Source organism: Trachypithecus francoisi, unplaced genomic scaffold (assembly GCF_009764315.1).
Source record: "Trachypithecus francoisi isolate TF-2019V2 unplaced genomic scaffold, Tfra_2.0 Lachesis_group12, whole genome shotgun sequence".
NCBI lineage: Eukaryota > Metazoa > Chordata > Mammalia > Primates > Cercopithecidae > Trachypithecus > Trachypithecus francoisi.
In genome coordinates, this window is record NW_022681457.1 from 21133075 (window position 1) to 21155311 (window position 22237).

At 40.3% G+C, this 22237-nt stretch overlaps 1 protein-coding gene across 5 annotated transcripts in view; it reads left to right on the forward strand.

Annotated features, from left to right (window-relative positions):
• Positions 1–22237, forward strand: part of FGGY (FGGY carbohydrate kinase domain containing) — a 442861-nt gene that overhangs the window by 273999 nt on the left and 146625 nt on the right. For all 5 annotated transcript variants that reach the window (XM_033225064.1, XM_033225066.1, XM_033225061.1 and 2 more), the window contains one exon: positions 8751–8858. In XM_033225064.1, coding sequence (XP_033080955.1) covers positions 8751–8858 — 108 coding nt within the window. The remainder of the gene's footprint in view (positions 1–8750; positions 8859–22237) is intronic.

Sequence of the window (22237 nt, forward strand, 5' to 3'; positions counted from 1 at the left end):
CTTTGTTTGTTTGTTTGTTTTTGAGACGGAGTCTCACCCTGTCGCCCAGGCTAGAGTGCAGTGGCACGATCTTGGCTTACTGCAACCTTTGCCTCCTGGATTCAAGCGATTCTCCTGCCTCAGCCTCCTAAGTAGTTGGTGTTACAGGCACGTGCCACCACTCCCAGCTAATTTTTGTATTTTTATTAGAGCCAGGGTTTCACCATGTTGGCCAGGCTGGTCTCGTAACTCCTGACCTCCAGTGAGCTGCCAGCCTCAGCCTCCCAAAGTGCTGGGTTATGCATGTTCTTAAAAGAATATGTATAAGTGGCCAGGTGCAGTGGCTCATGCCTGTAATCCCAGCACTTTGAGAGGCTGAGGCGGGCAGATCACTTGAGATCAGGAGATCAAGAGCACCCTGGCCAACACTGGTGGAACCCCATCTGTACTAAAAATATAAAAATTAGCTGGGCGTGGTGGCAGGCGCCTGTAATCCCAGCTACTCGGGAGGCTGAGGCAGGAGAATCGTTTGAACCTAGGAGGCAGAGGTTGCAGTGAGCCGAGATCCTGCCACTTCACTCCAGCTGGGGAATAGAGCAAGGCTCAATATATATATATAAATAACAAAAATAAAAAGAATATGTATAAATTAGCCGGGGGAAGGTGAGAGGGAGTGCCCTCTAATCAGAGAGAGGATAATTTAGGAACACTAAGAGTTGAGAAAGAAAATGGCACACGGGGAATTTAGGTTGTTCACTTAGTCTGGGGCCTAGCTTGTGACGGGCTTGGTGCAATAAAAAGTGATGGGGGCAGAGGATTGGGAAATGATAACCTAAGGGATCTCATGAGACAAAAAGGTAAAAGCTAGATCAGACAGTCTCATATGTAGTGGCAAGCTGCTCAAGGACTTTAGTAAGGGAAATGATAGAATTAGATTTGTGTGTTAGAAAGATCATTGTGGTGGAGGTATGAAAGATTCTCTGAGTGAGGCTTAAGAGAGTACAGGGTGGAGGACACTATTTGAGTCAGGGAAATGAGTTTAATCCAGTTTCATCACCCTTGTAATAACCCAAGCAAGAAATGATGAAGGGCTGGACTAACGTGGTGGCAATAGTTGGAAACAGGAAGACGTGTTTGAAAAATATTTGACAGAGCACTGTGACCTATTGTCAGATGAGAGTGATGAATGATCAGGAAGTCAAGAATGGTATCCTGAGACAGAGACACATCTGATGTGTCAAAAATATAACGTGCCATCCTTCATCCCAGAGCTACAGAACAAGGCATGTGGATTAGCCATCCAGGTCAAAGGTCCCATGTGGAGCTCACGAGCAAGGCCTGAGTGTGGGATAAAAATTGTCATTGCACAAGTAGGACTGGATGAGCTGACCCTAAGAGATGTAGGGAGTGAGATGAACATGGGGGAGAATCCAGGAGGGAAGAGAAAGAAGAGCCTACCAAAGAGATGAAGCTAAAAATGAGTAGAGGCTGGACCTGCACCCAGCTCTTTGGACACCAGATACTTTTCCACTGTCCCAAAAAGGAGTAGAATTTAGCCATCTGTGGCTTAACATGCCTTGAGAGCATACTGTGTCCTAGGATCTTTATATACATTACCCCATCTAGGACTTAGACACAGCTCTGTGGTCAATGAGATGATCCCCATCAACAGATAAGGAAACTGAGTCTCAGGTCAGCAAATGACCTAACCAGAATTACCCAAGTTTGTCTGACTGCTAAGTCTGTGCTCATGTTACTAAATCATGTGTCTGCCTTTAAGATAAGATATGACTCCTCACTATTTCATGGGAGAGGCAGACATTAACAGCTATTTACAATTCAGTCTGAGAAATGCAGAAATAAAGGTGAGTGCTGAGAGCCCCCATTCATAAACAAAATTCTCTATGCTTTTTTTTTTTTTCTTTTGGTACTGTGTGGTGATCTAGGAGTTGGCTGGATTGTGTACAAATGGTTTTTCTCTAGTAAGACGATAGCACAGTCCATTTGGAGGGAGAGATGAGCCACCACGGAAATACCCGGTCCCACACATGCCTGTGGCTACCCTCTAAAATTCCCAACCTGGCCGGAGGCATTCAAAACAAAACCTCCTGTTCCCTCCCAGGACGACTGGTGCCTGGAGCCTGCCTCTTGCCCCTGCCAGAGGCTTAGGCCAGCCTCGGGGTGATGGCGTTGCAGGCAGGCAGAACAAATGGAGCTGGAGCAGCTCCCCGCTCTGAGCCCAGTCATCTCTCCCAGAAGAGGTGTGAGCAGGCTTCTGGGCTTTGTCACCACAGGGAAACTTGGCTGACGGGCACATTGCCTTAGATGAAACTAAGCCAGTGGCATGCACTCATTGAGCCAACTTGGGCATCGACACAAAGAGAGGCAGGAGCACATGGAAAGAGGCTTCTAATCCCAGCTCCATCATTTCTGATCTTTATGATCCTGGGCAATTTGCTTATCCTCTTCATCCCTGTGTCTCCAGCTATAATATGGACTGACTGTGTTTGACTCTGTAGACTGTCAGGGTAACTCTAAGTCTGAATACAAATGTACACCTACAAGTCACTTGATACCTGGGTTATGTCCCAGCCCATACTGAATTCCAAGTCCCCCTGGATTGTAAACTTCAGGAGGACAGAGACTACATCACTTACTTGCTGGCTCTGATGTCTGTCTTTCTATATCTTTTCATGTTTAAAACAGTAGTTTGAACTCAATATGTATCCAATATATATTTACTGAATACTTAATCAGCTAATGTAAGATGTTTTAGACAGTAGCCATTAAATACAACTCATGAATTTGACAGAAAAACCCACAATAATCTTGGCCACAGGTTATGGAGCACAGCAAGTACTAAGGGTACTACCAATAGAACAACGTGAGTACTTCAAGAAGCCCCAGGATTTAGCCCAAGACAATCCCATGAAGTCCAGGCAATGTGAGGGCAGAGTCTATGTTGAAATAGCTAGCTAAAGAGTTCTGATTGACCAGCTGGGCTGGAATGACTCAACTTCATGAAATCTTAGAAAACCTCAAAGACGAAAGAGATATTAAACATTTCTAGTCCAATCAATTGATTTTATAGCTGAGGAGAGCTAGTTATAGAGAGGGAAATAAGTTGGTGGTTCATAATTTGGATCCTGAAAGCCTTCCTCTTCTATTTACTAGCTATTTGACCTCCTGCAGCTTCTATTTCCTCATCTGTGAAGTAAGTATAATAGGACCTCTCTCATTGGGTTGTCATGAGTATTACATGTGATACTATAGGTGAAGAGCCTAGAAGAGTCTGTAGCATATGATAAATGCAGATAACTCTTAGCAATGACTATTTTATTACTTCTATATGATTTATTATTATAATTATTAACTGATATAAAGGCTCTTTTCAATGGTTTTTTTTCCCAACCATAATTGTTTTAAAATTGGATTTTTGAGAATCAGTAGGATCTGTTGATGCAAAACTATACCCATCCTTCAAACCACGTGATCTTTTATTTAAAGTAAAATGCAGAACTTTATATGGAGCTCCCTGAAATCAAAATGTGTGCACAGCTTCGTGACTCTGAGCCTTGTCTACCTAGCTGTTTCTGCCTGGGCTGCCCTTCCTCTCTGCCCAAGAAAGTATGTCCTCCTCGTTCAAGGCCTTGCTTCAAGGTGGCCACCTCTGTGAAATGCTTACTCTTTTCCCAGGCAGTGAATTATTCCTTCCTTTGGGCTCATACTACACTCCTCTCTTACCTTTTAATAGCACTTGCCATGTTTTGTTGTTATTTTTTTATGTCTACCTCGCTGCCCTGTCTGATTAGGAACTCCTTGAGGAAAGGAACCATGCCACTTTATTATTATTATTATTATTATTAGTAGTAGTAGTAGTAGTAGTAATAGTAGTAGTAATATTTTGCCTTATTTTTATAGCCTTATTGAGCTCAGTGTCTGACATACAGTATGCAAACAAATGTTTTTATGTGTTGTTTTTAAAGTTTTTATAATGATATTTGTATTAGACACAAAGAGTACACCAAATGTCTAAGTACAGTTTAAACAAAATACCAAAATGAACACCAGTATTCCCACCACCAAGCCTATGAAAGAGAATACTACCAATACCTTTTAAGTGTAAGTTTTTAACTATATAAGTAAATAAATGTTACCTGTTTTCTTAATTTTGCTTAGTGTTCTAGCTCTTTGAGGTAATTTCAAATCTTAATTTGAACACATCCTGTAATAAGCTATTTTTCCAAGCATTAGCATCTGAAAATATAAGCTTTTCTTCTATATCATCTTCTACTCCATTATTAAGCATGTTGACTAAACTAAGACCAAGGACAAATCTAGAGACCCCCTTACATAGTTGTGATTACTATTGCCTGTGGCTGTTCAGCCAGTCACCTGACTATTCCATCATACAAGCCTCATTTCAAGGAGAGCTAACATTTATTTGGTGTTTAACATATAATAAACCATTTATATGTGACAGCTTACTTAATCTTTACAAAAGTCCTCTAGCATTCATGCATTCCTCCCATTTTGGAGTTGAGGAAACTGAGGCTCAGAAAGGCTACCTTACTTAAGATCACCTGGCTGAGAATTGGGCAGAGTCAGGACTAGAATCACGATGGGCCTTTGTCCCGACCCATACTTCCTCTTCTATTGTTCACTGGTGTATCAGGGAACACCTAACGAAAACTTTTTAGAAATGAAGATTCCCTAACCCACTTGTCATCAAGGCCAGAAGGTTATGTTCACTTTGAGTAAGTCTGTGTTGGCTCTAATGGCCCTTGCTTTCTGCTCTTCAAAACAGATGAAACACTCAAAGAAGTAATGGTAGCCTAAAATTAAGACTATAATTTGGCAGAGACAAATATAGAGCCTGATGCCTGACTGCTTTCAGTTTTTGTAATACTGGGCGTATTATTTAACTTTCTGCCTCAGTTTACATATCTGTACAATAGGAATAATGACAGAATTTTCCCTTAGAATTACTGTGAAGATTAAGTGATTTAATACCTGTAATATGCTTAGAATCAGGCCTTTACTAAGTACACAGTAAGTCTCAGCTATTGTTGTTGCTGCCAACAGTACCATTATTACTGGAAAGTCAGTGTCCTGCATGGACACCTGTCATCAATGTGGTATGATGAGCTCCCCTTCTTTAGGGTCATGGAGCAGCCTCCAGGCCAAGACAGCCATCAGCATGGAAGGAGCTTTCACAAAAACATTTTTAAATATTTAGGTTTGTTGCAAAAGATTAAATGACACATAAATACATAAGTGTGCATTCTTTTTCTCTCTCCCAAAACAAACCAGGAATTCCTAGATTCTTCTAAGAACACAGGATTTGAAAGTGATTAGAAGTACTCTTTGTTTCCTTGCTTTACACAGGATGTCTGAGGAGAAGCATGTGCTATTCCAGATGAGTGGCCACAAAAAGAGGTCAACTCAAAACTTTCTCTCTGGACAGAGCCAAGCAAAATCATCCTCTGACATTTTGGAGCAGCAAAGCCACAATCTTCTAATGAAGTCTTGCTGCAGCCGATGCAGTAACATCCCCAAATTGTGGGACAGGGGATGGGAAGAAGGGAAGTGACGTGTATCCTTCCTAAGCAATTTATGCATACAAGTAAAGAGCATCATCATAGAGTTTGAGGTCAACATCTGCCTCAGTTCACATCCCATCGTGGTCGTCCGTGTACTAACCATGGACAACTTACACCTCTCGGGGACTGATCTCTCAAATGGGGCCAGGAGTTCTGGAAGCAGGGGGGTGCAAGACACAGAATGAGACGATTTGGCTTTGGCTCTACCTGTGCAAACCCTGGGTCCTAAGTGGTAATGAATATGAACTGCCTCACTCACCTCAAAGAAGCTCTGGGACTTAGGAAAGAAATTTCTAGAATTGGCACCTGATAAAATTTTCACTAGGCAAATAAAGGCGGAGTGGTGAAAATAAGTACCAGTTAGTATGTGCTCCTTGTGGCTGGAACATTCGCCATAGCTCACTCATGCATTCTTTCTCTCGCGCGCGTACACACCACACTCAAACTCACCCACCTGAATAATTTCCATGCATGTTTTAAATCTTAATTCATATACAGTTTCCTCGGAGAAGCATTCCCTGTCACCTAGACTGAATTAGGTACCTCACTTACGTGTTCTGTTAATACCTTTTGGCTTTCCCTCATTGATTTTCACAGTTGGTAATTACATATTTGTGTAATGATCTGATTAATGTTTGTCTTAAGATAGCCAGTTTTCCCAGCTTGGCTGAGACTGAGTTTTCCAGAAGGCAAGACTTTCAGTGCTGAAACTGGGAAAGTCCTGGCCAAACCTGTGTAATTGGTCATTCTGGTCTGTTTCCCTCTCAAGATGAGATGCTCTGTGAGGACAGGACTATGCTCTTGTTCACCATTTATCTCTGTGCCTGGCACAGACCTGGACTAGGAACTCAGGAAACATCTGTTGAACCAGTAAAGAAATGAATGTATATGTTAATGTAAGCTGAACTTACTTTTCTTATGAAAGCCTGTCTTTTTTCTCCCTGAGATTATTCTTTCTATTTTGATGTTAAAATATTCCTTTTGAAAAATTGTCCTTATTTGACAAAATTTAAAGTTGACAATGTTATGCTGTTTTTGTTTTTTGCCTTCCTTCACCCCCTTCCCATTCTGGGGTTGGAAATCCTACTGATTCGTGGAATCTCTGGTTTAGTAAAGAGATAACCGGGGTAGCTGAGGTCAAGACAATTAAATAAGGTCTGTCCCCATGCTACAATGCTAGTAATCACTTCTGTATCCTCTGGGCCTAGCACATTACCAAGCATATAGTAAGGGCTGAGTAAATATTTGTGAAATATATAAATGAATAGATTCTCTGCCCAACCTCAAGACCTGCTGGAATACAACTGGTATGCCTAACTCCCTTTTCTTCCCTACCCTCTAGCTAAATATTTCTGTGACCATAAATGTGACATCAGCATTCCTTACTGCTGAATAGATGAGAAGCATGTACCACTGTAGATGAGTGAACACATGGTCTATCCCCACCTGTTCTAGTTCATCTGTTTACATGCTTTCCTTACAGTTGAAGGGACTGCTATGGTCTGCTAAAAAAAAAAAAAAAAAAAAAAAAAAAAAAAAAAAATGGCACTATCTTGATTACTGAGAGCACCTCTCTTACCCACATGGCTTTGTTCAGGCTCTTCCCTCTACCTGGAATGCCTGTTTTACTTTAGCAAAATCCTACTAGTCTTTTCAAACTTAGTTTATGTTCCTTTCTTTTAAGAAGCCACCTCTGTACCATTCCACTTGTCAAAAATAAAATGAGAATAAGGAAAAATGTGAAAGTTTACTATCTTACAAAAAGTACAGATTGCCATCAGCAAGACTTCAAGTGGTAAGAAGTTCACCTTATGGCAGTTACCGTGCAGTTTATGACACATTAAGGAGAAAGTATTTTGACCTTTTTAGTCATTGGCTGTTATATGTTAACATTTTTTTTTCAGGGCAAACAGGACTGTTTAAACTGATTTGTCTATAGCTGATTGATTTAATTTTCCTGAATCATGCTGACAAGGACCTAAAGCTTACGTTTTAATTTCATCAAATTATGCTGACAGGGGGATAAAGCTTATGTTTTATGCTTTGTTTATGAGAGCTAGCAACTCAGGGAAATCAGAATGACTTAAGTTTTACTACTTGATTCTGGGCAGTTGGCCTTGGGTTATATATCTAAATGGTGGCCTCTATCTTTGTATAATCTTTAGCACATTCCTCACCTCCTGTGCCCATCCACAATATTTTGTATTTTGTCTTTACCATCTCATGAACCACACTATATTCTATTTGTCTATTTATTTGTATAGTTCCTCCACTAGATGGGAGCTTCTGGAAAGTAAGAACTCTGATTCATCTTTGTTTCCCCAGCACCAAATAGGGGGACGGGTTTGTTAGTAGGTAGCAGTACATGTTTGTAAAAGGAAAGAAATATATCAGTTATTATTGTCCCCCAAATGCTAAGTTACAGACAAATACAAAACCTTAGTGACAAACAACAGTAGACATTTATTTTTGCTCACTAGTTTGTTGGTTGGCTAGGTGAGTCTGATGATCTGGGCTGGTCAATACTGATTACCTAGGAATATTTGCTGGTGTTGCCTGGGTTCTTTCATATATCTGGGAAATCACCTGAGACAACTGAACAGACTCAGCTCTGTTGCACATCTCCTGTCACCCAACAGCGTGGTCAGGGCATGTTCTTGTGGCCAAGTTTGAGGAGTGAAAGACAGAACAGAAGCACACAGCCCTTTTGAGACCTAGGCTTGGAAAACTGGCCCAGTCTCACATCTGCCTCATTCTCTTGGCAAAACAAGTCACAAGACTGGCGTAGATTGAAGGGGTAGGGAGATAGACCCACATCTCAGTGTGAGGAGCTGCAAAGTCTCATTGCAAAGGGTGTTGACACAGGAAGGGTGGAGAATGGGGACCACCTTTACAATCTCTGCCATAATGAGGAAGCCAACAGGGAAACACCTTATCAGTTTCCTTCCAAAATGATCATTTTTATTACCTTGACATTTAAATGAGTTTATCAGGAAAGTTTCTTAAAAAAAAAGGAGCCATGGCCTTTCTTGGGAGAGAGTGACTTCCCCACCATAAAAGGCATTCAGTAAGAAGCTGAATTCCATGGTCATAGAAATATTAGGAGGAGAACCCTTCCTCTTCCCCTGAGAGTCAATGTTTTCACATATTTTCCATCTTTCTTTCCAGATCAGCAAAGACCCAATTTTTGTACCAGGCGTCTGGGGGCCTTATTTCTCAGCCATGGTACCTGGGTTCTGGCTGAATGAAGGTGGTCAGAGTGTTACTGGAAAATTGGTAAGTTGACACTTTTTCAATAGGGTCATGGATGTTTTTATGTCATTGACTAGTCCATTTTGTCACTTGACCTATATACCCAGTATCTGGAGGATTACAGACCCCTGAATCGGGGTTTACTTTCTCTTAGCGCACAGCTTAACATGTCGTACTCATGCAGCTTGTGTTGCTCAAGGAAGAAGTGTTACAGCAGGCAGTGATGACCAGCCCTTCTTCTTACCTGATCTTCCTTTACTTCAACCCATTTTTCTCAGAGTGATGAGAGTGGTATTCTACTCCATGAAAATGACATGTTACTCCCCAGCCCAAATCCTTCAGTTTTCCCCATAACCACTTGAGACATGGCTCAGATAATTTTCTGGCTACACTATACAGTTCATGGTCTATCCCCTCCAGTCCCACACATGTGCCTGTTATTTACACTAGATTGCCCTCCTCACAGCTTCTCCATGCCTCCTGTCATTACACTTCTCTGTCCCTTTATACAGTCTACTTTCCCTGCTTGGGGAGTTCTTTACCATCTCAATGATTTTACTTGTCCTTTAAGATCCAACTCCAGCTCTTAGCACACTCTGTTATTCTTATTAGTTACTAATCCCCTTTTCTTGAACACTCTGAGCCCCTTAAAGACAAGGGCCATGCGGGACACAGTGGCTCATGCCTGTAATCCCAGCACTTTGGGAGGCTGGGGCGGGCAGATCACCTGAGGTCTGAAGTTCAAGGCCAGCCTGGCCAACATGTTGAAACCCCGTCTCTACTAAAAATACAAAAATTAGCCGGGCTTGATGGTGGGCACCTATAATCTCAGCTATTCAGATACTCTCCTAAGACAGGAGAATCACCTGGAATATGGGAGGCACAGGTTACAGTGAGCTGAGATCGCACCACTGCACTCCAGCCTGGGCGACAAGAGCAAAACTCCATCTCAAAAAAAAAAACTCCACAAAATAAAGACAAGTTCTCTTTGTATCCAGCTCAGTGCCAGGTTCATAGAAGGGTACTTAATACAAACTTGTTGAATTATTAAGGCTGTCCAATAGGGGAGACAGAAGATTCATAAAAGTGAGATGAGTGCCATAACAGAAGTACACGGTACAGAGTTGGCACAAAGCTAGTTTAGGAAGCTCTTTACAGGGGAGAAGGCATTTGTGCTGAGCCCTAAAAGATAAATAAGGACAAACCAGGCAAAGAAGGGTACAGATAGTCGAATTGGTAGGAAACTTGTATGGGAAGAAAGACATGGAAGTGAAAAATAACAAGGCTAATTTGAGGGTAATGGCAAATAGTCCAGAAGTTCAGCTGTGGCACAAACTATTCTTAGAAGAATGGCTTACAATAAAAGTTAGAGAGCAGGGCAGAGGCCACATCTCTGTAAAACATGCTAAGGAATTGAACTTCGTCTAGCAGACCAAGGGGGAACCAGTGAAAGGTTAGAAGAGTATGTGCACATATTCATATCTCAGTTGTAAAAATCTCTGCTTTGAAGCCATGAGGATAAAGGCCTGAGGACACATAACCAGAGGCAGGGAGATTAGTTTTAGTAGATTAGTCAACAGACAAAAAGCCACAAGGACTTGAATGAGGACAGTAATAATGATGACTGGGAGTTGAGGTCAAGAGATTGGCAGGCTTCTGAGAGATCAAATGTGGAATACAAAGAAAGTGAGACCTAAGCTCGGTTACACACACTCACATTTACTGTTAAATTGAAAATATCTGCTTATGTTATGATCTAATTTGCCTACCAACTCTTCTAAATGTTCAGCCAATTAAAAATGATCTTATCCAAAGCTGGATGTGCATGCAAATAACTGTTAATTTACATTTCTTAGTATAATGCTATTTTATACATGACTGCCTCAAATTCTCTTTCGAAGTAAATGGAAGCGTAGGTGGGTAGATGGATTCAGAGCATGTTCTGTGCGATGCTGTTGTGCCAGGCTACATAAATGAATTAAATGAATTGGACCTCATCAGTCCCTGGTTTTAAGGAGCTCATACTTGGATGGGGAATCCCTGAGTATGAAATAAATCATGTTTGATTGGTCTCAGTAACCAATGCTAGAGAAGTTGAGAAGGAAGGCATCATCTATGGCTACAGTACAGTAGAAATGCAGACCACTTTATATTCTCCTATTTAAACTTGTGCGATGTACTTAGACAACTTATTTTATTTTACTTTAAGTTCCAGGATACAAGTGCAGAACCTGCAGGTTTGTTACATAGGAATGTGTGCCATGGTGGTTTTCTGCACCTGTCAACCCATCATCTATGTTTTAAGCCCTCCATGCATTAGCTATGTGTCCTAAAGCTCTCCCTCCCCTTGCCCCCGACCCCCTGACTGACCCCAGTATGTGTTGTCCCCCTCTCTGTCCATGTGTTCTCATTGTTCAACTCCCACTTAGGAGTGAGAACATGCGGTGTTTTGTTTTCTGTTCCTGTGTTAGTTTGCTGAGGATGTTGGCTTCCTGCTTCATCTGTGTCCCTGCAAAGGACATGATCTCATTCCTTTTTATGGCTGCATAGTATTCCATTGTGTGTATGTGCTACATTTTCTTTATCTAGTCTATCACTGATGGGCATTTGGGTTGGTTCCGTGTCTTTGCTATTGTAAATAGTGCTACAGAGTTCCAAGATGGCCAAATGGGAACAGCTTCAGTCTACAGCTCCCAGCGTGAGTGACACAGAAGACGGGTGATTTCTGCATTTCCCACTGAGGTACCAGGTTCATCTCATTGGGACTTGTCGGACAGTGGGTGCACCCAGGAAGCACAAGGGGTAAGGGATTTCCCTGTCCTAGCCAAGGAAAGCCATGACAGACGGTACCTGGAAAATCGGGACACTGCCACCCTAATACTGCACTTTTCCAGCGGTCTTAGCACACGACACACCAGGAGATTGTATCCCACTCCTGGCTCGGAGGGTCGCATGCCCACAGTGTGGGCTCACTGCTAGCACAGCAGTCTGAGAGCCAATTGCAAGGCGGCAGCGAGGCTAGGGGAGGGGCATCCATCATTGCTGAGTCTTGAGTAGGTAAACAAAACAGCTGAGAAACTCGAACTTGGTGGAACCCACCGCAGCTCAAGGAGGCCTGCCTACCTCTGTAGACTCCACCTCTGGGGGCAGGGCATAGCTGAACAAAAGGCAGCAGAAACTTCTTTAGACTTAAACATCCCTGTCTGACAGCTTTGAAGAGAGTAGTGGTTCTCCCAGCATGGAGTTTGAGATCTGAGAACTGACAGACTGCCTTTTCAAGTGGGTCCCTGACCCCTGAGTAGCCTAACTTGGAGACAACTCCCAGTAGGGGCCAACTGACACCTCATACAGCCACATGCCCCTCTGAGACAAAGCTTCCAGAGGAAGGATCTGGCAGCAACATTTCTGCAATACTTGCTGTTCTGCAGCCTCCACTGGTGATATTCAGGGTCTGGAGTAGACCTCCAGCGAACTCCAACAGACCTGCAGCTGAGGGTCCTGACTGTTAGAAGGAAAACTAACAAGCAGAAAGGACATCCACAACAAAACTCAATCTGTACATCACCATCATCAAAGACCAAAGGTAGATAAAACCACAAAGATGGGGAGAAACCAGAGCAGAAAAGCTGAAAATTCTAAAAATCAGAGTGCCTCTTGTCCTCTAAAGGAACACAGCTCCTCGCCAGCAACAGAACAAAGCCAAACAGAGAATAACTTTGATGAGTTGACAGAAGAAGGCTTCAGACGATCGGTAATAAAAGACTTCTCCGAGCTAAAGGAGGATGTTCAAACCCATCGAAAAGAAGCTAAAACTTTGAAAATAGATTCGACAAATGGCTAACTAGAATAAACAGTGCAGAGAAGACTTTAAATGACCTGATGGAGCTGAAAATGATGGCACAAGAACTATGTGACGTATGTGCAAGCTTCAGTAGCCAGTTAATCAAGTGGAAGAAAGGGTACCAGTGATTGGAGATCAAATGAATGAAATGAAGCGAGAAGAGAAATTTAGAGAAAAAAGAGTAAAAAGAAACGAACAAAGCCTCCAAGAAATATGGGACTGTGTGAAAAGACCAAATCTACATCTGATTAGTGTACCTGAAAGTGACGGGGAGAATGGTACCACTTGGAAAACACTCTTCAGGGTATTATCCAGGAGAACTTCCCCAACCTAGCAAGGCAGGCCAACATTCAAATTCAGGAAATACAGAGAACACCACAAAGATACTCCTCGAGAAGAGCAACCCCAAGAGACATAATTGTCAGATTCACCAAAGTTGAAATGAAGGAAAAAATATTAAGGGCAGCCAGAGAGAAAGGTCGGATTACCCACAAAGGGAAGCCCACCAGACTAACAGCGGATCTCTCGGCAGAAACGCTACCAGCCAGAAGACAGTAGGGACCAATATTCAACATTTTTAAAGAAAATACTTTTCAACCCAGAATTTCATATCCAGCCAAACTAAGCTTCATAAGTGAAGGAGAAGTAAAGTCCTTTACAGACAAGCAAATTTGAGAGATTTTGTCACTATCAGGCCTGCCTTACAAGAGGTCCTGAAGGAAGCACCAGACGTGGAAAGGAACAACCTGTACCAGCCACTGCAAAAACATGCCAAATTGTAAAGACAATTGATTCTAGGAACAAACTACATCAACTAACGAGCAAAATAACCAGCTAACATCATAATGATAGGATCAAATTCCCACATAACAATATTAACCTTAAATGTAAATTGGCTAAATACTCCAATTAAAAGACACAGACTGGCAAACTGGATAAAGAGTCAAGACCAATCAGTGTGCTGTATTCCGGAGACCCATCTCACATGCAGAGACACACATAGGCTCAAAATAACGGGATGGAGGAAGATCTACCAAGCAAATGGAAAACAAAAAAAAGCAGGGGTTGCCATCTTAGTCTCTGATAAAACAGACTTTAAGCCAACAAAGATCAAACGAGACAAAGAAGGTCATTACATAATGGTAAAGGGATCAATTCAACAAGAAGAGCTAACTCTCCTAAATATATTGCACCCAATACAGGAGCACTCAGTTTCATAAAGCAAGTCCTTAGAGACCTACAAAGAGACTTAGACTCCCACACAATAATAATGGGAGACTTTAACTCCCCACTGTCCACATTAGACAGATGAATGAGACAGAAAGTTAACAAGGATATCCAGGAATTCAATGCAGCTCTGCACCAAGTGGACCTAATAGACATCTACAGAACTCTCCACCCCAAATAAACAAATATACATTCTTCTTAGCACCACATCGCACTTATTCCAAAGTTGACCACATAGTTGGAGGTAAAGCACTCCTCAGCAAATGTAAAAGAACAGAAATTATAACAAACTCTCTCTCAGACCACAGTACAATCAAACTAGAACTCAGGATTAAGAAACTCACTCAGAATCGCTCAACTACATGGAAACTGAACAACCTGCTCCTGAATGACTACTGGGTACATAATGAAATGAAGGCAGAAATAAAGATGTTCTTTGAACTAGTGAGAACAAAGACACAACACAACAAAGAATCTCTGGGACACATTTAAAGCAGTGTGTAGAGGGAAATGTAACACACTAAATGCCCACAAGAGAAAGCAGGAAATATCTAAAATTGACACCCTAGCATCACCTTTAAAAGAACTAGAGAAGCAAAAGCAAACACATTCAAAAGCTATCAGAAGGCAAGAAACAACTAACATCAGAGCAGAACTGAAGGAGATAGAGATAAAACAAATCAATGTATCCAGGAGCTGGTTTTTTGAAAAGATCAACAAACTTGATAGACCACTAGCAGGACTTAATAAAGAAGAAAAGAGAGAAGAGTCAAAGAGCTGCAATAAAAAATGATAAAGGGGATATCACCATCAATCCCACAGAAATACAAACTACCATCAGAGAATACTATAAACACCTCTATGCAAATAAACTAGAAAATCTAGAAGAAATGGATAAATTCCTGGACAGATACACCCTCCTAAGACTAAACCAAGAAGAAGTTGAATCCCTGAATAGACCAAGAACAGGCTCTGAAATTGAGGCAATAATTAATAGCCTACCCACCAAAAAAAGTCCAGGACCAGACGGATTCACAGCTGAATTCTACCAGAGGTACAAAGAGCAGCTGGTACCATTCCTTCTGAAACTATTTCAATCAATAGAAAAAGAGGGAATCCTCCCTAACTCATTTTATGAGGCCAACATCATCCTGATACCAAAGTCTGGCAGACACACAACAAACAAAGAGAATTTAGACCAATATCCCTGATGAACATCGATGCAAAACTCCTCAATAAAATACTGGCAAACCGAATCCAGCAGCACATCAAAAAGCTTATCCACCACGATCAACTTGGCTTCATCCCTGGGATGCAAGGCTGGTTCAACATATGCAAATCAATAAACAAAATCCAGCATATAAACAGAACCAAAGACAAAAACCACATGATTATCTCAATAGACACAGAAAAGGCCTTCGACAAAATTCAACAGCTATTCATGCTAAAAACTCTCAATAAACTAGGTATTGATGGGACGTATCTCAAAATAATAAGAGCTATTTATGACAAACCCACACCAATATCATACAGAATGGGCAAAAACTAAAAACATTCCCTTTGAAAACTGGCACAAGACAGGGATGCCCTCTCTCACCACTCCTATTCAACATAGTATTGGAAGTTCTGGCCAGGCAATCAGGAAGGAGAAAGAAATAAAGGGTATTCAATTAGGAAAAGAGGAAGTCAAATTGTCCCTGTTTGCAGATGACATGATTGTATGTTTAGAAAACCCCATCGTCTCAGCCCAAAATCTCCTTAAGCTGATGAGCAACTTCAGCAAAGTCTCAGAATACAAAATCAATGTGTAAAAATCACAAGCATTCCTATACACCAATAACAGACCAACAGAGAGCCAAATCATGAGTGAACTCCCATTCACAATTGCTTCAAGGGAATGAAATACCTAGGAATCCAACTTACAAGGGATGTTGAAGACCTCTTCGAGGAGAACTACAAACCACTGCTCAACGAAATAAAAGAGGACACAAACAAATGGAAGAGCATTCCATGCTCATGGATAGGAAGAATCAATATCGTGAAAATGGCCATACTGCCCAAGGTAATTTATAGATTCAGTGCCATCCCCATCAAGCTACCAATGACTTTCTTCACAAAATTGGAAAAAACGACTTTAAAGCTCATATGGAACCAAAAAAGAGCCCTCATTGCCAAGAGAATCCTAAGCCAAAAGAACAAAGCTGGAGGCATCATGCTACCTGACTTCAAACTATACTACAAGGGTACAGTAACCAAAACAGCATGGTACTGGTACCAAAACAGAGATATAGACCAATGGAACAGAACAGAGTCCTCAGAAATAATACCACACATCTACAGCCATCTGATCTTTGACAAACCTGAGAGAAACAAGAAATGGGGAAAGGATTCCCTATTCAATAAATGGTGCTGGGAAAACTGGCTAGCTGTATATAGAAAGCTGAAATTGGATCCCTCCCTTACACCTTATACAAAAATTAATTCAAGATGGATTAAAGACTTAAATGTTAGACCTAAAACCATAAAAACCCTAGAAGAAAACCTGGGCAATACCATTCAGGCCATAAGCATGGGCAAGGGCTTCATGACTAAAACACTAAAAGCAAGGGCAACAAAAGCCAAAATTGACAAATTGGATGTAATTAAACTAAAGAGTTTCTGCACAGCAAAAGCAACTACCATCAGAGTGAACAGGCAACCTACAGAATGGGAGAAAAGTTTTGCAATCTACCCATCTGACAAAGGGATAATATCCAGAATCTACAAAGAACTTAAACAAATTTACAAGAAAAAATCAAACAACCCCATCAAAAAGTGGGCAAAGGATATGAACAGACACTTCTCAAAAGATGACATTTATGCAGCCAACAGACACATGAAAAAATACTCATCATCACTGACCATCAGAGAAATGCAAATCAAAACCACAATGAGATACCATCTCACACCAGTTAGAATGGCAATCATTAAAAAGTCAGGAAACAACAGGTGCTGGAGAGGATGTGGAGAAATAGGAACACTTTTACACTGTTGGTGGGACTGTAAACTAGTTCAACTATTTTGGAAGACAGTGTGGCGATTCCTCAAGGATCTAGAACTAGAAATACCATTTGACCCAGCCATCCCATTGCTGAGTATATACCCAAAGGATTATAAATCATGCTGCTATAAAGACACATGCACACATATGTTTATTGTTCACTGTTCACAATAGCAATGACTTGGAACCAACCCAAATGTCCATCAATGATAGACTGGATTAAGAAAACATGGAACATATATACCATGGAATACTATGCAGCCATAAGAAAGGATGAATTAATGTCCTTTGTAGGGACATGGATGAAGCTGGAAACTATCATTCTCAGCAAACTATCACAAGGACAGAAAACCAAACACCGCATGTTCTCACACATGGGTGGGAATTGAGCAATGAGAACACTTGGACACAGGTGGGGAACATCACACACTGTGGCCTGTCATGGGGTTGGAGGTGGAGGGATAGCATTAAGATATACCTAATGTAAATGACAAATTAATGGGTGCAGCACACCAACATGGCACATGTATACATATGTAACAAACCCTGGAACTTAAAGTATAATAATAAAAAATAATAATAATTTAGAGAAACTGAAAAAAAGTGCTGCAATATACATCCATGTGCATATGTCTTTGTAGTAGAATCATTTATATTCTTTTGGGTATATATCCAGTAATGGAATTCTGGGTCAAATGGTATTTCTGGTTCTAGGTCCTTGAGGAATCGTCACACTGTCTTCCACAATGGTTGAACTAATTTACATTCCCACCAACAGTGAAAAAGTTCCTATTTCTCCACATCCTCACCAGCATGTATTGTTCGCTGACTTTTTAATAATCATCATTCTAACTGGCATGAGATGGTATCTTATTTTGGTCTTGATTTGCATTTCTCTAATGATCAATGATGTTCAGCTTTTTTTTATATGTTTCTTGGCTGCATAAATCTCTTCTTTTGAAACGTGTCTGTTGATATTCTTGGCCCACTTTTTGATGGGGTTGTTTCTTGTAAATTTGTTGAAATTCTTTGTAGATTCTGAATATCAGCCCTTTGTCAGATGGATAGAGTGCAAAAATTTTCTCCCATTCTATAGGTTGCCTGTTCACTCTGATGAGAGTTTCTTTTTCTGTGCAGAAGCTCTTTAGTTTAATTAGATCCAATTTGTCAATTTTGACTTTTGTTGCAATTGCAACAAAATTAGTGTTTTTGGTGTTTTTGTCATGAAAACTTTGCCCCTGCCTATGTCCTGAATGGTATTGCCTAGGTTTTCTCCTAGGGCTTTTATGGTTTGGGGTTTTACATTTAAATCTTTAATCCATCTTAGTTAATATTTGTACACGGTGTCAGTAAGAGGTCCAGTTTTAGTTTTCTGCATATGGCTAACCACTTTTCCCAGCACTATTTATTAAATAGGGAACCCTTTTCTCATTACTTTTTTTTGGATCAGATTTGTCAAAGATCAGATGGTTGTAGATGTGTGGTGTTACTTCTGAGGTCTCTGTTCTGTTCCATTGATCTATATGTCTGTTTTATGTACCAGTACTCTGCTGTTTTGGTTACTGTAGCCTTGTAGTGTAGTTTCAAGTCAGGTAGCATAATGCTTCCAGCTTTGTTCTTTTTGCTTAGGAATTGTCTTTTGGCTATATGGGCTCTTTTTTGGTTCTATATGAAATTTAAAGTCTTTTTTTTTTTTTTTTAATTCTGTGAAGAATGTCAATGGTAGTTTGATGGAAATAGCATTTAATCTATAAATTACTTTGGGAAGTATGGCCGTTTTCACAATATTGATTCTGCCTATCCATGAGGATAGAATGTTTTTCCATTTGTTTGTGCCCTCTCTTATTTCCTTCAGCAGTGGTTTGTAAATCTCCTTAAAGAGGTCCTTCACTTCCCATGTTGGTTGTATTCCTAGGTATTTTATTCTCTTTGTAGCAATTGTGAATGGAATTTCATTCATGATTTGGCTCTCTGCTTCTCTATTGTTGGTGTATAGGAATGCTTGTGATTTTTGCACATTGATTTTGTATCATGAGACTTTGCTGAAGTTGCTTATCAGCTTAAGGAGTTTTGGGGCTGAGATGATGGGGTTTTCTAAATATGCAATCATGTCATCGATAAACGGAGACAATCTGACTTCCTCTCTTCCTATTTGAATACGCTTTATTTCTTTCTCTTGCCTGATTGCCCTGGCCAGAATTTCCAATACCATGTTGAGTAGGAGTGGTGACAGAGGGCATCCTTGTCTTGTGCCAGTTTTCAAAGGGAATGCTTCCAGCTTTTGCCCATTCAGTGTGATATTGGCTGTGGGTTTGATATAAATAGCTCTTATTATTTTGAGATATGTTCCATCAATACCTAGTTTATTGAGAGTTTTTAACATGAAGGGCTGTTGAATTTTTTTGAAGGCCTTATCTGCATCTATTTAAATAATCATGTGCTTTTTGTCATTGATTCTGTTTATGTGATGGATTCCATTTATTGGTTTGTGTACGGTGAACCAGCCTTGCATCCCAGGGATGAAGCCGACTTGATCGTGGTGGATAAGCTTTTTGATGTGCTGCTGGATTCTATTTGCCAGTATTTTATTGAGAATTTTCACATCCTTGTTCATCAGGGGTATTGGCCTGAAGTTTTTTATTGTTGTTGTTGTATCTCTTCCCAGTTTTGGTATCAGAATGATGCTGGCCTCATAAGATGAGTTAGGTAGAAGTCCTCCATTTCAACTGTTTGGAATAGTTTCAGAAGGAATAGTACCAACTCCTCTTTGTACCTCTAGTACAGTTTGGCTGTGAATTCATCTGGTCTGGGGCTTTTATTGGTTTGTAGGCTATTAATTACTGCCTCAATATCAGAACTTGTTGTTGGTCTATTCAGAGATTCGACTTCTTCCTGGTTTAGTCTTGGGAGGTTGTATATGTCCAGGAATTTATCCGTTTCTTACTAGATTTTCCAGTTTATTTGCATAGAGGTGTTTATTGTATTCTCTGATGGCAGTTTGTATCTCTCTGGGGTCATTGGTGATATCCCCTTTATAATTTTCTATTGTATCTATTCGATTCTTCTCTCTTTTCTTCTTTGTAAGTCTAGCTAGCCATCTATTTTGTTAATTTTTTCAAAAAACCAGCTGGATTCATTGGTTTTTTTTGAAGTGTCTTTATCTTCTTTGGTTCTGCTCTGATCTTAGTTATTTCTTGTCTTCTGCTAGCTTTTGGATTTGTTTGCTCTTGCTTCTCTAGCTCTTTAATTGTGATGTTAGGGTGTCAGTTTGAGATCTTTCTAGCTTTCTGATGTGGGCATTTAGTGCTATAAATTTCCCTCTTAACACTGCTTTAGCTGTGTCCCAAAGATTCTGTTATGTGGTCTCTTAGTTCTCATAGGTTTCAAATAACTTCTTTATTTCTGCCTTAATTTCATTATTTACCCAGGAGTCATTCAGGTGCAGATTGCTTAATTTTTATGTAGTTGTGGAGTTTCGAGTTAATTTCTTAATTCTGACTTTTAATTTGATTACACTGTGTTCTGAGAGACTGTTTGATTATGATTTCCATTCTTTTGCATTAGCTGAGGAGTGTTTTACTTCCAATTATGTGGTCAACTTTAGAATAAGTGTCATGTGGCACTGAGAAGAATATGTATTCTGATTATTTGGGCTGGAGAGTTTTGTAGATGTCTACTAGGTCCACTTGATCCAGAGATGAGTTCAAGTCCTGAATATTTTTGTTAATTTTCTGTCTCAGTGATCTGTCTAATATTGACAGTGGGGTGTTAAAGTCTCCCACTATTATTGTGTGGGAGTCTAAGTCTCTTTGTAGTCTTTAGGAACTTGTTTTTTGAATCTGGTTGCTCCCATATTGGATGCATATATACGTAGGATAGTAAGCTCTTCTTGTAGAATTGATCCCTTTACCATTATGTAATGCCCTTCTTTGTCTTTTTTATTTTTGTCGGTTGAAAGTCTGTTTTGTCAGAGACTAGGTTTGCAACCCCTGGTTTTTTTTTTTTTTTTTTTTTTTTTCGCTTTCTATTTGCTTGGTAAATTTTCCTCCATCCCTTTATTTTGAGCCTATGTGTGTCTCTGCACATGAGATGGGTCTCCTGAATACAGCACACCAATGGGTCATGAGTATCCAATTTGCCAGTCTGTGTCTTAACTGTGTCATTTAGCCTATTTACATTTAAGGTTGATATTGTTATATGTGAATTTGATGCTGTCATCTTGATGCTGTCTGGTTATTTTGCACACTAGCTTATACAGTTTCTTCATAGTGTCATTGGTCTTCATATATATATATATGTATATATGTGTACATATATATGTGTATATGTATATATACATACATATGTTTTCTTTTTTTTCCCAGTGGCTGGTACCGGTTTTTCCTTTCCATATTTAGTGCTTCCTATAGGAGCTCTTGCAAGACAGGCCTGGTGGTGACAAAAATCCCTCAGCATTTGCTTGTCTAGATTGGATTTTATTTCTCTTTCACTTATGAAGCTTAGTTTGGCTGGATATGAGATTCTGGGTTAAAAATTCATTTATTTAGGAATGTTGAATATTCACCCCCACTCTTTTCTGGCTTGTAGAGTTTCTACAGAGAGATCCGCTGTTAGTCCGATGGGCTTCCTTTGTTGGTAACCCAACCTTTCTCTTTGCTCTTAATATTATTTCCTTCATTTTGACCTTGGAGAATATGATGATTATGTGTCTTAGGGTTGATCTTCTCATGGAGTGTCTTAGTGGTGTTCTCTTTATTTCCTGAATTTGAGTGTTGGCCTGTCTCACTAGGTTGGGGAAGTTCTCCTGGATAATATCCTGAAATGTGTTTTCCAATTTGGTTCCGTTCTCCCCATCTCTTTCAGGTACTCAAGTCAATCATAGGTTTGGTCTTTTTACATAGTCCCATATTTCTTAGAGGTTTTGTTCATTCCTTTTTATTCTTTTTTATCTAATATTGTCTTTATGCCTTATTTCAGCAAGGTGGTCTTCAAATTATGATATCCTTTCTTCTGCTTGGTCCATTCAGCTGTCGATACTTGTGTATGCTTCATGTGTTTCTAGTGTGTTTTTCAGCTCCATCAGGTCATTTGTGTTCCTCTCTAAGCTCGTTATTCTAGTTAGCAGCTCCTGTAACCTTTTGTCAAGGTTCTTAGCTTCTTTGCATTGGGTTAGAACATGCTCCTTTAGCTCAGTAGAGTTTGTTATTACGCACTGTCTGAAGCCTACTTCTGTCAGCTCATCCATCTCATCCTCTGTCCAGTTCTGTGCCCTTGCTGGAGAGGTGTTGTGATCAT